This window comes from Pelodiscus sinensis, chromosome 15 (assembly GCF_049634645.1).
Source record: "Pelodiscus sinensis isolate JC-2024 chromosome 15, ASM4963464v1, whole genome shotgun sequence".
NCBI lineage: Eukaryota > Metazoa > Chordata > Testudines > Trionychidae > Pelodiscus > Pelodiscus sinensis.
Genome location: NC_134725.1, coordinates 7,721,297 through 7,737,509, shown reverse-complemented (window position 1 = coordinate 7,737,509; position 16,213 = coordinate 7,721,297). Strand labels below are relative to the sequence as shown.

The window sequence follows — 16,213 nt, the reverse complement described above, 5'->3', positions numbered from 1 at the left end:
GCTCTAAACTGATGTATCAAATGAGACACTGGTGAATGAGCCCTTCTTGTGGACAATGCAGCTCCCACTCAGTTACAGTTTGTAACTAACTTGAAAACAGAGAGTTGAGACCATTTGGATAAATACAAAAATAACACAGGTAGATCTCAGCCCGGTCAAGATGAGCAGGCCATACAATGACACCCTTCTTGGGCAATCTCAATAGTCAGGGTGTATCCTCATTGTATACTTCATTTCTCCACACAGGCTGAGTAATGAAGCTTTATGAATACAGACTGAAAGTTGTAGGGACAAACACTTGAAACCCATGTGAAGTGACCTGCCTTGGCTCAGGCAGAGTCCAGGGTTCACAGCCATAGACAAAGCTGACTGCTCCTTAGGGTAATATATCTTTAGCCTGTAGGATTTCTATTAAAAGTTGCCTGTGAAATCGTGGTACTGTATGCGTCAGTTGACTGGTGACGAGACATGGAGTCTTGCAACTCTTGGTGACCAGTTGAGCTCCATTGTTGATTGGTAAGTGCTATTCTGTGATGTCAGTTTCATGAGTTTCATCAATCCAGTTGGTGATGAAACTTCTAGTAGACTATTGTCTGCCTCATGTAAGTGCTGTACAACTGGTGCACATAAGTAGACAAAGCCAAAGGACTAATGTACACAGGAATTGAACATCCTCATTCCTGTAGTGCTGGCGGTGGCAGATTCTGTCTGACCAGTACTATACATTTGGAATGGCTGAGGCTGGTGGAGTTACTTCAGAAAAGCACTGGGGCATGCTCATGACATGATATAATCAAATAGCAAGAGACTTTTGGAGATAGCTCCCCACAGCCTGTCATGCTTTCATGTCAAGATATGAACATTTCTCATGAACTAATTCTGCAAACCTATATTAATTTCTAGTAACGTGAAGGAAGAACCATGTATGAAAAATTGATAAATATCTCGGCCAATAGCACTCTGAGCCATAAGTATTACTAACTTATAAAGAACAAACGCTGTCCGGCAGGTCTGGTCTTTCTACTTAAGAGCCAAATCCTGTGCAGTGCTGATTACTCTCATTTCAACCCGACTCTAATTTTATTTTCTATTTCCTTGTAACTGAAGTATCTGAGCATTTCCCAGACGTTAATGAATATGCTTGAGAATGACCTGTGAACCAGGAAGCGTTATATGATTCCCATTTTATTGAGGCACAGATAAGCAAAATCATTTGATAGATTGAGGTTTATTTCTAACTCAGCCACAGGTTTTTTCAGGTCCCGTTCCTGTGCCTTGGTCCCCAGGCCCATGTGGAGTACAGAGCAGTCAGCACCACATAGGACTGGGATCTCAAGGCACAAAGTGAATGTAATAGCTATAACATATCTGGATTTAATAAAGCTTTTAACTATTAACAAACTGACTCAAAATTCATTCCAAACTGCTTTGGCGAGGAACGCTTCTACATATTAAAAACTGAACGAAGGTCTATGTCTAAGGATAATGATAAATTGAAACATACCGTGTTTAGGGTGATAGTTGTACATGGGGTGTCTCAGTGTTGAGCCCTGCATCACTGTACCCTACATTAGTGATTGAAAGATGGTGTAAATTGTTTTGTATTTGGGTATGACAAACATATTCTCTTTTTAGCAGTATTATAATAATTAACAGTGAATCAAAATTGAAAGTCCTCACTTTGTTTTTGCTCTGTCTTTAGAGAAAATGCTAATTGATGTGCTTCCCTTTTGACATAAGTCTGATCTTACAACTTCACAGAAAAAGATGGGAAGAAAATTTTCCTTCGTAGCACCAAAAATAGAACTAAAAGCTGCCATTTCTCACAGCTTCTAAAATTTATTTCAGTGTTTAATGGCTTTCAATTCCTGCTCCTAGCTCAGTGTATTTTAACAGTGACTGGAAACACAGTGACAGCAGAATGTAAGAACATGTGGCGAGGCATATCTGTGAGCAGACACAGCCAGGGCGTCCTTATTCATGCAGAAAATAAGGGTGAGAAAAACAATACTAAACCGCAGTGCCTCCGGGATGAGATTGCCCCAAATGGAAAGGGTCAGCACAACACCTATACATGGGGTGATTTTTAATTCCACAGAGCATAGTTACCCTCCCCCACCACTTCATCTGTTACTGCAGTAATCAGAAAACCTTCATTAACTGACAGTGATGGCTAGCTACGCTGAAATTGTGATCTCTGCATGAGTACACGAACTTATCTAATTATTGATCTATGACCGAATTAATTGCAGCTGGGTCTTAATCACTGTTGGCGTCAAGCTAAAAAGACAAATAGATTATTATCAATGTACGAGTTTGTCTACATGCTGATGTCGTCACAATGTAGTAGAACAACACTCTTCAGGGAGCTTAGGAACAGTGCTAAAAACAAGGACTTGCTGTATCCAACATATTTCCTCAGAAACACCAGGCTTAATTACAGGGTATGAGGATGCCAGCTACTGACATGTTAATTTAAGTATTTATAATATGCATGAGGCAATTCAAAGGGATCTTTAGCACTTGTGAGTGACTAAGTCTTTTGCAGTTATATCACTCGGAATAGTCAATTGAAAAATGGTGGCATGAACTGAAAAGGGAAAGAAGTCCATGGTTTATAGTTATTAAATGTAGGGACTATTCAGTAGTCTTTAATTAGTCAGTGAACATACCTGCCATCATTTAGCCACATTTTGCTGATGCAGCTGTTGTGCCACTAACCCCCAGACTTCTTTTATATAAGTGTCAAACCCACCAATTAGTGGTTGTGAACTCAAACGCAGATGTGGTTTTAAAACACTTCAGAATACTTCCTAAGATACTGTTTGGGGACTCAGTCGACCACCCCTTGAGTCCCCAAATAGTATCTTAGAAAGTATTCTAAGGTGTCTTTCTGCTGGCTTCAGTGAAAACTGGATCAGGCTCTCTTAATTGACAAATTTTTAGTTCTACTTAGGCACCACATTTTAGGCCTTTTCATGCTCCTCTGTTGTGCTCTCTCACTAATTTGACACAGATGTCCGTGCACTTTATCAGGTATGTTTCAAGATGCAACTGGTTCTGTGCTTAAGCCAGAATATAAGTCAATGTTGAAAAAGGAAGAAGAGGAAGCTCTGCAGAGAAACGTGACCAGCACTTTTGGTTGCCCATTTTGAGAAAGGTAAGTAGTGTCGCTATCCTCATCTACTTGGCAATGACCACAAAGAACTCAACCAAACCAATTAACAAAACCAAACTACTTCTAAGTTATCCCTGCCTCTAGGCTTCCCAGTGTATCCATCTTGTTGTCTCCGCTCCATTGGAATTCTTGTTTTTCAGGGCTGTGACAGTCTTATTTTGTATCTTTGTCTATGTCTACACTACTACAGAAATAACGAGGATGCTATTGCACTTTACAGGCTAACAGATTCATTAGGGCATGAAAAATTGGAATTGAAAAATTAAGAATTCCCTCCTAATTCAGAATAGTGATAGAGATGTAGCCGTGTTAGTCTGGGGTAGTTGAAGCAAAATGCAGGACAATGTAGCACTTTAAAGACTAACAAGATGGTTTATTAGATGATGAGCTTTCGTGGGCCAGACCCACTTCCTCAGATCAAATAGTGGAAGAAAATAGTCACAACCATATATACCAAAGAATACAATTAAAAAAAAAAAGGATACAATTAAAAAAAATTAATTGTATCCTTTGGTATATATGGTTGTGACTATTTTCTTCCACTATTTGATCTGAGGAAGTGGGTCTGGCCCACGAAAGCTCATCATCTAATAAACCATCTTGTTAGTCTTTAAAGTGCTGCATAGTCCTGCATTTTGCTCCTAATTCAGTCTCAGAAGAGGCAAAGATACAGTAATCACACTGGAGCAATTTTCTGATACTGCAGATAAACGTATATTGTGTTTCTTTGTCTCGTGTTGTATTGCACAGTTTGCTGCAATGTGCCATTCAGAGCATCACAACACACTGCTCCTCCACATTATATTACTGCATGAAATACCAGGCACTTCGGTAGCTAGGTGTCCAGGGCTCTAGAAATACTATGTTTAGATAGATGCTCTGTGCTGCAATAATTGGGATTATTTCTGCGCTAGAGTGCATTCTCCCACAGCATCCCTCGTGTCATATGTGCCGCTTAATACTTTCACCATTATGAGGCACATGTTTCTCTGTGCTAGTGCACATGTTTCTCAGTGGGAGCAAGAGGGAGCTCCTGGCTGGATGCTGACACTGGGTAGCTGAATGCTCTGAGTGATGAATGAAGAAGGTGCTAGGTCCATGAGTAAGTGACCCAGGGAGACATAGCAGCATTAACTTCTCCCAAAAAGTTGCAGCAAAAGGCTGCTATCTAGAAGTGCTCTGTGTTAGGACCCAGAGTACTGGGTGGGCTGGGGCCTCTCTCACTTGCCACTGAGGATCTAGGGCTATTGGACAGTTATATTCCCCTCCCAAAAAGGAGAACACAGGATGACAGAGCTGGAGGGCTGAGTCATCAAGAGGGTACAGCAGTTCCTGAGGCTAAGCCACAGGCCACACATGGTCATGGTCAGTCTAGTGCTAATCCCTGATGTGACCAGAAGCAGGCACCAACCCAGCTGTGAGAGCTGAACCCCTGATACACCCCTTGGTGTTTATTACAAATTTCCCTGGTTATTAAGCTTGGCTTTCGCTTCATAAACTGGGCCCTCTCAGGTATTATCATGTTTTGCTGCAGGTATGTTCCACGTGTTCACAAAGCACTTTACAAAGCACACTGCAGTGTGGCCACGACCCTGGGCTGAGGAACCATTCCCAGTGGTCTCAGATATCTTTATAAAAGAGAAAAGGGAATTCCCTTTGGTCAGGCTGTAAATTCAGACCCCTTTGGTCACTACCATGATGGATGGCTGAGACAGGGCTAGCTGGAGCGGCACTGAAGTTGCTCACATGGTGGCTGTGGGCTGCTGATGAGAAACACGGGCAAATAAGCTCTTCTTGTAGCTAGCGCAGTTCCCCCCTTGCTACAATTTATAACTAACCAAAAAACACCGTGAGAGATAAAAACAGTGCTCAGCAACTTGCACTGCGAACCCCCTTGGAGCACGAGACTCTGTTGGCCACTTAATTTTACAAGCCAAGCCTAGTGGTAAGGAGTTTTGAAAATAAGGACCCGCAATTTCCAGGTCAGACATAGCTGTAGCATGTCTGGAGTGGCCCACCTCGGTTCTCTAGTAGGTAATGGCATCCTTTGCTCTCTTTTTCTGGTTCTTTATCAACTATCCCTCAGCTTTTAAAACAGGAGCAACAGCATCCAGAGTTCACAAACTTTGTTTCCTTCAGTCAATGTTTGTGTTGGCAGCATTTTTATGCCTCTGGTGAGGGACCTTGTCAAAGGCTTTCTGGAAATCTATGTACACTATATCCACTGGATCCCCCTTGCTGATGCCGTCAAAGAATTCTAGTAGATTGGTGAGGCATGATTTCCCTTTTCAAAAATCATGTAGACTCTTCCACAACAAATTGGCTGCATTTAGATTGGCATGATTTTCCGGAAATGCTTTTAACATTTTCCGGAAATGCTTTTAGCAGTAGGCCCACTGCTTAGTGAGGAGGGAGAAGCAGTAATAGGAAACTTGGAAATGGCAGAGATGCTCAATGACTTCTTTGTTTCCGTCTTCACCGAGAAGTCTGGAGGTGTGCCTAACGTAGTGAATACAAGCAGAGAGAAGGTAAGTTTAGAAGATAGGATACACAAAGAACAAGTTAAAAATCACTTAGGAAAGTTAGATGTCAGCAAGTCACCAGGTCCTGATGAAATGCATCCCAGGATACTCAAGGAGCTGATAGAGGAGGTATCTGAGTCTTTAGCTATGATCTTTGAAAAATCACGGCAGACAGGGGAGATTCCAGAAGACTGGAAAAGGGCAAATATTGTGCCGATCTATAAAAAGCGGAATAAGAACAACCCAGGAAACTACAGACTGGTCAGTTTAACGTCTGTCCCAGGGAAGATAATGGAGCAGGTAATTAAGGAAATCATATGCAAACACTTGGAAGGTAATAAAGTGATAGGGAATAGCCAGCATGGGTTTGTGAAGAACAAGTCATGCCAAACTAATCTGATAGCTTTCTTTGATAGGATAACGAGCCTTGTGGATAAGGGAGAAGCGGTGGATGTCATATATCTAGACTTTAGTAAGGCATTTGATATGGTCTCGCATGATATTCTTATTGATAAACTAGGCAAATATAACTTAGATAGGGCCACGATAAGGTGGGTGCATAATTGGTTGGATAACCATAGTCAGAGAGTTGTTGTTAACGGTTCTAAATCCTGCTTGTAGCCAGACAGGAACCCCCTTGTAACATCCATTTTTGCTTGCCTGGAGCATACAGGGCACACAGAGCAGAAGGCCCAGGCTGCTGTGACCGTGAATGGCTGTAAACAGAGATACGCCAATTGCTGACCAAGAGGCTGCCAAGGAGTGCCCTTGACTCAAATCCATATTGATACGAACACACATCCATCCGCGGGGGGAGGAATCTCTCGCCCAGTAAAAAATGTCTAGTGCTCATAATTTAGTTATCTCTCTTGCAAGTGTAAATTAACTTGAAACTTGCTTGTAAGAACTGGCGCCACAAAACGGACCAGTACAATTCGGCATCTTAGATAAGAAAGAGAATACGGGCCCCCAGGGGTATAAAGATAGGTCCAGCAGCGCATTTTCTCTGAGTGTCAATCTACCATCTATCTGCTGGTCGGGTTAGGTGTTTGATCTCCCGAGGTTCCAAGGGGACGCCCACCTCATATTCGTCTTTCCTAGGAATTGAGAGACCGGCCCTGGCCTGACACGCTGGAGTCGAGAGGCACAGAAAGGGGTAAAAATTGTACCTGGATGTGGTCCTTTGTTTAAGTATATATATACATAGACTTAGAGCTCTTTAAAGATTAAGCTGTCACTTGGTACCATTATTTCTATTTTCTATCTTTATTTTCTTTGTAACCATTTTTAAAATCTGTATTTGTTAGCATTTAAGAAATAGAGCAATAGCCATTGTAACCATATGCTTTTATAAGTCTTTTAATAAACCTGTAACTGTTTAAGCTTTAACCTGACTCCTTCAGTTGCTGTAACAGAACCAAGCACAATTTAAAAGAACTTCAGCCGGTCATAAAGGGACAGACATAGGGAGAGCTTGGGCGTTTGGATCTGTGTCACTCCCAGGTGACAAGATCCGTTGGGGCACCTTTCCAGCCTTTCCCAGGCTGCCTGCTGAGAAGGAACTTTGTGTTCTAGCAGTTAAAATCTAAGGTGTAATAAGCTCTTCCTATATAACGGGGCGTCTGTTGGCCTGCTGGCCACCCTCTGCGACGGGACCCCGGTCCTAGCAGTAAAGACATGGACGTTAAACCTTTTCTCGGAAGCATACACACACACACTGCCCTGACCGTCGGCTGACACTGCTGGAAAGGGATAACAAGTGGAGTTCCTCAAGGGTCTGTTTTGGGACCCGTACTGTTCAATATCTTCATCAATGATGTAGATATTGGGTTAGAGAGTACGCTTATTAAGTTTGCAGATGATACCAAACTGGGTGGGGTTGCAACTTCTTTGGAGGATAGGGACATAATTCAAAATGACCTTAGCAAGTTAGAGAAATGGTCAGAGGTAAACAGGATGAGGATGACCATAAAGAGAAATGCAAAGTGCTCCACTTAGGAAGGAACAATCAGTTCCATACATACAAGATGGGAAGCGACTGTCTAGGAAGGAGCATGGCGGAAAGGGATCTAGGGGTCATAGTGGACCACAAGTTGAATATGAGTCAACAGTGTGATGCTGTTGCAAAAAAAGCAAATATGATTCTAGGTTGTATCAACAGGTGTGTTGTAAGCAAAACTCGTGAAGTCATTCTGCCGCTCTACTCTGCACTAGTTAGGCCTCAGCTGGAGTACTGTGTCCAGTTCTGGGCGCCACATTTCAAGAAAGATGTGGAGAAATTGGAAAGGGTACAGAGAAGAGCGACAAGAATGATTAAAGGTTTAGAGAACATGACCTATGAAGCCAGGCTTCATGAACTGGGCTTGTTTAGTTTGGAAAAAAGAAGATTAAGGGGGGACATGATAGCGGTTTTCAAATATCTAAAAGGGTGTCACAAGGAGGAAGGAGAAAATTTGTTCCTCTTGGTTTCTGAGGAAAGGACAAGGAGTAATGGGCTTAAAGTGCAGCAGGGGAGGTTTAGATTGGACATTAGGAAAAAATTCCTAACTGTCAGGGTGGACAAATATTGGAATAAATTGCCAAGGGAGGTGGTGGAATCTCCCTCTCTGGAGATATTTAAGAACAGGTTAGATAGACATCTGTCAGGGATGGTGTAGACGGAGCTTAGTCCTGCCTTGAGGGCGGGGGGCTGGACTCGATGACCTCTTGAGATCCCTTCCAGTCCTATTATTCTATGATTATTCTATAAAAGATTTCCGTTAAAAGCATTTTCGGAACAGAGAGTCTAGATTGGCACGGATGCTTTTCCGCAAAAGCACTTTTTGCGGAAAAGCATCCATGCCAATCTAGACGCGCTTTTCTGCAAAAAAGCCCCAATCGCCATTTTTGCGATCGGGGCTTTTTTGTAGAAAACAAATCTGAGCTGTCTACACTGGCCCTTTTGCTCAAAAGCTTTGCGCAAAAGGGACTTTTGCCTGAATGGGAGCAGAATAGTATTTCCGCAAGAAGCACTGATTTCTTACCACAGGAAGTCAGTGCTTTTGCGGAAATTCAAGCGGCCAGTGTAGACAGCTGGCAAGTTTTTCCAGAAAAGCGGCTGATTTTCCGGAAAAACTGGCCAGTCTAGACACAGCCATTAAGTTCATCTATGTGTCTGACAGCTTTGTTCTTTACTATAGTGGTAGAAATGTAGCCGTGTTAGTCTGGGGTAGCTGAAACAAAAAACAGGACTGTGTAGCACTTTAAAGACTAACAAGATGGTTTAATAGGTGATGAGCTTTCGTGGGCCAGACCCACTTCCTCAGATCAAACAGTGGAAGAAAATTGTCACAAGCATATATACCAAAGGATACAATTAAAAAAAATGAACACATATGAAAAGGACAAATCAAATTTCAGAACAGAAGGGGGATGGAGGGGAGGAAGGGGAGGAGTTAATGTCTGTGAGCTAATGATATTAGAGGTGATAATTGGGGAAGCTATCTTTGTAATGGGTAAGATAATTAGTGTCTTTATTCAAATTTGAGTGTAAAGTGTCGAATTTAAGCATGAATGACAGTTCAGAGGATTCTCTTTCAAGTGAAGTTTTAAAAGGTCTTTGAAGCAGGATGCAGGTAATCAAGTCGTTGAGACAATGTCCTTTCTGGTTGAAATGGCAAGAAACTGTTTTTTCTTTGTGATCCTGTCTGATATCTGTTTTGTGGGCATTGATCCTTTGGCGAAGTGTCTGAGACGTTTGCCCAATGTACATAGCAGACGGACACTTTTGGCTCATGATTGCATAAATTATATTTCTGGATGCGCAGGAATATGTGTTCTTGATCTTATAACTCACTTGGTTGGGTCCAATAATGGTATCAGCAGTGTGAATATGTGGACAAAGCTGGCAACGGGGTTTGTTGCAAGGGAAGACAATCACCTAACCTCAAGACAACCACCTAACCTCAAGATGATTCTTACCAACAACCACAGGACATACCACACTAATACCAACCCATGTACCTTCCCTTATTTTAAGAGGGATAAGGGATCTTTCGGTAAAGGCTTTATTTTCTGAAAGATCCGCGTCTAGACTGGCGCTTTTTTCCGGCAAAGCTCCGTGCCGAAAAAAAGCAGAAAACATTTTTATGCTAATGAAGCGGGGGGGATTTAAATCCCCGCTTCATTAGCAATTGCGATACATCTAATTTGCATCCTTTTTATGAAAAAGGGATGCAATCTAGATGTAGCCTATGAGTATCACTAATGGCCCTCACTAGTACATCCAGATTTATAAACAGATTCACACTTTGTATTTTCTAACTTCACACACAAGCATGGTGCAAGCACAGAAATAGAAAACACATTCAGCAGATTGCAATTTAAAAAATGATATGTGTCATGATGCATTTTCTCTAAAGCTTCTTTGAGTTATGCATATTCATAAGCCAATTTTCATGAAGCACAGGGAGCACGACATAGTGACTTAATACTATTTGGATTATCAATTTGTTCCAAAACCTCCTATAATAACACCTCAGTCTAGGACAGTTCCTCAGACTTGTCACCTAACAAGAATGGCTCATGTTTAGGAATCTCCTGTGCATTCTCAGCCATGAAGACCAATTCAAAGAGCACTGCTCATTGAGGAGAGGGTGCGAAAGTACATTGTGCCCCAGAATGGGGGATCAGCGAGCAAAAAGAGGCATCTGCAGCCAAAGCTTGGAGCAGAGCTTGGTGAATGTGCAGGGAGCTCCAAGTGACTGCTTTGCATTGAGAGCAGAATTCCCAATCAGGAAGCTACTGCTGCAGCTTTTGCTTTCATAGAATGGTCCCTGACAGTCTGAGGGAAGAAAGGAGTAGGCTGAGGTCGCAGGCAAGGGCTGATTTCAAAACTGGAGAAAATGTCCTTATGGTGCCCTTTAGTAATGGGATAAGTAAAAACAAAACAGCCTTTGGACAGAAGGTGCCAACAGCTGCCAAATGTCTCTTAGGGAGCTCATCAACAGCCAGACATTTTCAGCAAGAAAAGAAACAGCAATAGGAGGAAAGAAACGAAGTGGGTCTTTGCCCACGAGAGCTTATGCTCCAATACATCTGTTAGTCTATAAGATGCCACAGGACTTCTCATTGTTCTAGCTATAGGAGAGTGATGTCTGACGCCTCTGTACACAAGCAATGCTACAGACAACAATGAGAGAATCATTTCCATTCCACAGGGTAGCATTTTAGTGACATGGCTCTTCTGTTCTAGAGAATGGGTTGAACACCCTCAGAGCAGGCTTGTTTTAGGCTCACGATCCATCGAAAATCATACTGTCATAAGTAGGGATGCTGTATAGGGCTGGCATACCTTGCCTTCGTTCTGGGACAGTGGCCTCTGACATGGTGGCAGGAGGATGCCGGGGCAAAAGATTAGCTGTTGTATGGTGGTGAACCAAAACTGCCTTGGCCACAAGAGTGCTATGAGAATCACGGTCACTGTTAAGTTTAAAAGTCTCAACAGGGTAACTGTGGACAGATACTGTCGACAAAGCTTCTGTCGACAAAGAGCGTCTAGACTACATCCAGGTCTGTCGACACAGCAAGCCGCTTTGTCGACATGACAGCGTAGACGCAAAGGACAGTGTAGATGCAATAATGCCTTCTGTTGACAGAAGTCTGTTGACAAAAGGCGTTATTCCTCGCAGAATGAGGTTTACCGTCGTCGACAAAACTGCTGAGTTCTGTCGACGTTATGTCGACAGAACTCAGCAGCAGTGTAGATGCAGGTTTAGTTTTGTTGACAAAAGTCCACTTTTGTCGACAAAACCCTGTAGTCTAGACACACCCTGTTAGTCTGTAACTTAAAAAACAATGAGTAGTCCTGTAACACCTTGGAGACTAACATATATATATATAGTGCAACCCTTCTGCCAGATAGCTCCAGCAGCAGCCAGGGCTGGTTTCCATATCTGGGGTTCTTCTCCATCCATCCAACACAGAACTGGCTCGAGTCCCCACCCAGTAAGCTGGGAAATCTACACAAACCCTTGGGCGCCTCTGGGAGGCAATGCTTCCCCATGCGCATGCACAGAATCTGAGCATAAAAAGAAAATTGTACTAAAAGGGAGGGAAGTAATGTGGTATTAATTTGGAAAAACACCACAAAGTTCATAACCAAAACCACAAGTAAACGTCCTGGCCTGAGTAGATTGGGCAGTGTCCTTTTCCTCTCAGGCTCACAAGTCCAGCAATGTAGATGTCCCATCTCTGCACCACTCACAGTTGCGGCCTTTGGTCAGGGCAAACCAGAATTTAGAGGTGACCTGCAGAGTTCATCTTCCATCCTGAGTGGGAAGGTGGGGTGGGTAGGAGGCATCTTACCCACTCTGCTGGTCACTTGCCATCCACCTGTTGGGTGCTCTGCTAGCTGCCGCCGCTCCACTGGCTGCTCCTCACAGCTCTCCATCAATGTTTCCTCTAAGATCCGTGACGGGAGTGAGTTTTGTCTTGTGTACCAATATTGGGGTCATGGGCATTTGTTCGGATGTGAGCCACCATGGCACCCACCAGTGACTCACATATATCTTTCATATATTTGTTAAATGTTATGGAAGAAAGAATGCTAAAACAAGGGATAATTAACAACTTTAAATAATATGAAATCCAATAAATAAAATTAATGCTGCACAATTGTCAGTAGCCATGACGAAACTAGTTGTCTGCCAAACAATAGGAATTACAAATCTGTTCTGTTTGAAGTGTTAGTTATATTAAGTTTCCTGGTAATGTGACTCAAAATCCTACAACTGAAAACACACCGGGCTTCTTCACTGTCAACATCAAAGAAGCTATAATTATGAATAAAGGGAGATATTCCAGCTATTGCTCTCCTGAGCAGTTCATTGCTTGATATGCATGTTTGTTTACCGCTCTCATACATCTGCCTGCATCCATACACAGCCCCACACTCTACTTCATCTCTCCCTCTCTCACACACACACCCACGTGCACACACACACACGTTCATTCATTGAATTTTGTGCTGGGGATTGAGTTTGCATCTCTGAGTCACACATTCCATGATTACTGCTGATTTTGTAAGCAAGTAGTTTTTAAACATGGGGTACACAAGATAAATCAGTCTCCTGAGAGGGGGTATAGTAAACTGAAAGGCTGAGTGTCACCAGTGCTTTTTTTGTAAGAAAAAAAGTGCTGGTACTCCAGGCTCAAACATGTTGAGCCAACAAAAATTTAAAAAAAGGGGGGGGGGGGCGGGCGTAGGGCAGAAATTCAGCCACGGCCCCTTTAAGAGCCAAAACGCCACACTGGGAGCTGGAAAATAAACCCTTGCGTCCCAAGCAGGCTTCCATCAGGAGACAAGTGGCACCAGGAAAACAGGTGCCGGTACGCATGGGGGGAAATGCCATTCCTTTATTGTGTGCTGGGAAAATAGGTAGCAGGCCGTACCATCACAAAAAAAGCACGGAGTGTCACTGATCTAATAACAGTGCTTTTTGGGCTCTTGAATTTGTGAATTACATGTTTAATGGTTTGTCTTCTGATTTCTTCAGCTATTGTATCTTGGACAGCCCTGACGTGTTATAGTTGCCTTGCTCTATACTATGTCTTCCTTGTGTTGTGATGAATCAGTAGATTATGAGTTAAAGGTATATTCAGAAAAGATACTGTTTGTTTTAGTTCTTCATAACTTTCGGCCATTTGAAAAGTTGCATTAAAAGTGTTTAGATTAAATATGATTTTTAAAAATGTAAAGGCAGGCAATCTGTCTAATTAAAACTAATTAAAATGAGAGAGCCTACTGAGTTTGACATAATAATTGAAGAAATTCAGCCATTTTAAGAGAACCAGTTCATGAATTAAAGATGGTTAATTAAGGCAAAGAAAATCGGGAAACTCAAACCACAGTGCATTTGAGTTTGAGTGATGTCCTCAGAGAAGTGCAAGTGATGATCCGCCTGCCAGATCTGGAATCAGGCTGCTGACACTGCCTCAGCCAGAACAAAGGGGGCTGCTGTTTGCTGCCATACAGCTGGCCAGGACCCACAAAGCCACCTCCATCACCACCACTCACTGTCCGATCCAGCAGGAAAGTGAGTGGTGGCGAGTGCAGCTTTGAAGCTTTGCAAATGAGGTGGGCAGGCCCAAAATTTATTTTGTGCAGCTTTGCAGGCGCGCAGCTTAGGGGGAACCTGCCATGAAGCTTAGAGGGAAATCTGCTCTCTATCGCTGCCCTGTTGGCTGCTCATGCTGCTTGTTGTGCCTTCTGTTGGCTGGTGGTGTTGGACATCTTCTCGCCAAAAGTGTGAGGTGTGTGGGGTTCTGCTGGGTTGATTCTGGAATATCTGTAATGCTTATGTAGAAAAACTGGCATAAACCCTTCCCTGCCATCCTCCACCTCTGAAGAAAATGGACTGAATACTCAAGAAAAACTTAGGCTTCATCAATGAACATCATGGAGCTCTTGGAAGGTGTGGCACCTTCAGAAGACATATAGTGCTATAGTGGAGGGTAGTCCCCACTCAAGATACATCACAGAAAAAAACACTTGAGCTGTGTCTAGACTGGCCAGTTTTTCTGGAAAATCAGCTGCTTTTCCGGAAAAACTTGCCAGCTGTCTACACCGGCCACTTGAATTTCCGCAAAAGCACTGACTTCCTACTGTCAGAAATCAGTGCTTCTTGCGGAAATACTGTGCTGCTCCCATTCGGGCAAAAGTCCCTTTTGAGCAAAGCTTTTGCGCAAAAGGGCCAGTGTAGACAGCTCAGATTTATTTTCTGCAAAAAAGCCCCGATTGCGAAAATGGCGATTGGGGCTTTTTTGTGGAAAACCGCGTCTAGATTGGCACGGATGCTTTTCCGCAAAAAGTGCTTTTGCAGAAAAGCATCTGTGCCAATCTAGATGCTCTTTTCCGAAAATGCTTTTAACAGAAAACTTTTCCGTAAAAGCATTTCCGGAAAATCTTGCAAATCTAGACGCAGCCTTGGAGACAGTAAGCTGCCTCTTCAGTAGCATAAGCAATCAAAGAGCTCCAGGGCTAGGCAGTCCTGTAGAATATGTTAGGGGGCTCTGAAGGTATGTAATCTCTTTCAGGGAATGTTAGGATGCTCCAAGGTAGGTTGATTCCCTTAGGCTGATGCCAGTGTGCTCTATGAGAGCGTACAAGGGATTGGTCTCTATAAAATTCTACTGAGCTGGTAAAGGAACCCTTGAGAAAGTTTCAAAGTTCTAGAATGCTTGTGCGCCATTTGAGGGATGTCAACTTTGCAAGGCCATTCCCGTTTTGTGTCTGGTAGGACAGAGAAGGTACAGGATGGGATGTAACCTCCAGCTACAGTATCTTCACTTACCACAGGTAAAAGATAGTTGCACTGAATGGACATACTGGAGTAATAAAGTATTCTAACCCCAAGAGCACACGGCTCCCTATAGATTTCTACCTGCAGATATGCTGAAGAAGAGTTGTTGGTGAAGTGAAGTTCTTCATAGAGTAAAATGGATTTCACACATAGCGTTTGAGGAAAAAGTCAGAGTCACACTGTGCAGGGGTATTGCGGCTGTTTTATTTCTTCATGATGTTCTTGGTTAAGGTTTCCACTCAATGACTTTGATGGCAATTTTTGCTGCTCTGCTTACAGCCTCACTGGGATCATTCAAATGCTCTCGAAAGAGGTCAACATGGTCCAGCAGTACCTTGCGACCCTCAGGTGTCTCAGACAGCATGGTCAGGCTTTTGATTGCATTCAGACGTACTTTGCTGCTTTCATCACTGACCAGCTTCAGTAATGGAGTAATAGCATCTGCATTAAAGGCTGCATATTTCCCTGAGCAAGAAATAATTGCACTTAAAATTTGTTATTGGATATTAAAAAATAAAACAACCACTTAACAAGCCTGAACTGGTTCCTAAACAGCCATGATCACACTCTAGAAGGATTCTAGGTCTAGCTCCAGCTCTGGTTCTAGATTTTGAACACTTCAGAGTTTGGAAGTGCTGACAGCTGTGGGTCTGGTTCACCCTTCTCTATTAGAGATCATGGCAAATCTCCCTTTTCATCCTTAAGAGAATGATCCTACTACTTTAGTTAACTCTCTGCATTTTACACATTTTATTTATTTCACTTTAGAGAGAATCACTCAGTCTCAAGAGACACCAAATAATACCAAAAAGAAAAAAAAAGAGGGAAAATGTCCTCAGGAATGCCCAACATTCTTGTCTTTTCTAGGACATTCAAAATAAATACCTTTAGAGCCACTCTTGTGTCATTTTCCAGAGCAAAAGGGGCATTTGCAGTGGTATGCAGAGGAGAACTGGAACACAATTACTGTTATTAAGGATTCTTGTATGTCCAATTATGCAATCAGCACACTGAAAAGTTTCCCATTAGTGTTTTCAAAGTCATATGTCTGACTTTGAGAACTTCTGTACTTCCCAAGTTCCCACTCCCTCCACCCCCGGTTGCTAGGGGAAAATTATCCTGTAGTTTGTATGTGTGTTTAAAAGGTAAAGTAATGAAAAACTTAGGCATAT

General features: G+C 42.7%; 1 protein-coding gene across 2 annotated transcripts in view; it reads right to left on the bottom strand.

Moving 5' to 3' along the window:
* Positions 1-15,225: 15,225 nt before the first annotated feature.
* The window catches only part of LOC106732182 (radial spoke head 14 homolog), a 212,435-nt gene continuing 211,447 nt past the window's right edge, over positions 15,226-16,213 (bottom strand). For both annotated transcript variants that reach the window (XM_075898001.1, XM_075898002.1), the window contains one exon: positions 15,226-15,506. In XM_075898001.1, coding sequence (XP_075754116.1) covers positions 15,268-15,506 — 239 coding nt within the window. In that variant the 3' untranslated portion in view covers positions 15,226-15,267. The remainder of the gene's footprint in view (positions 15,507-16,213) is intronic.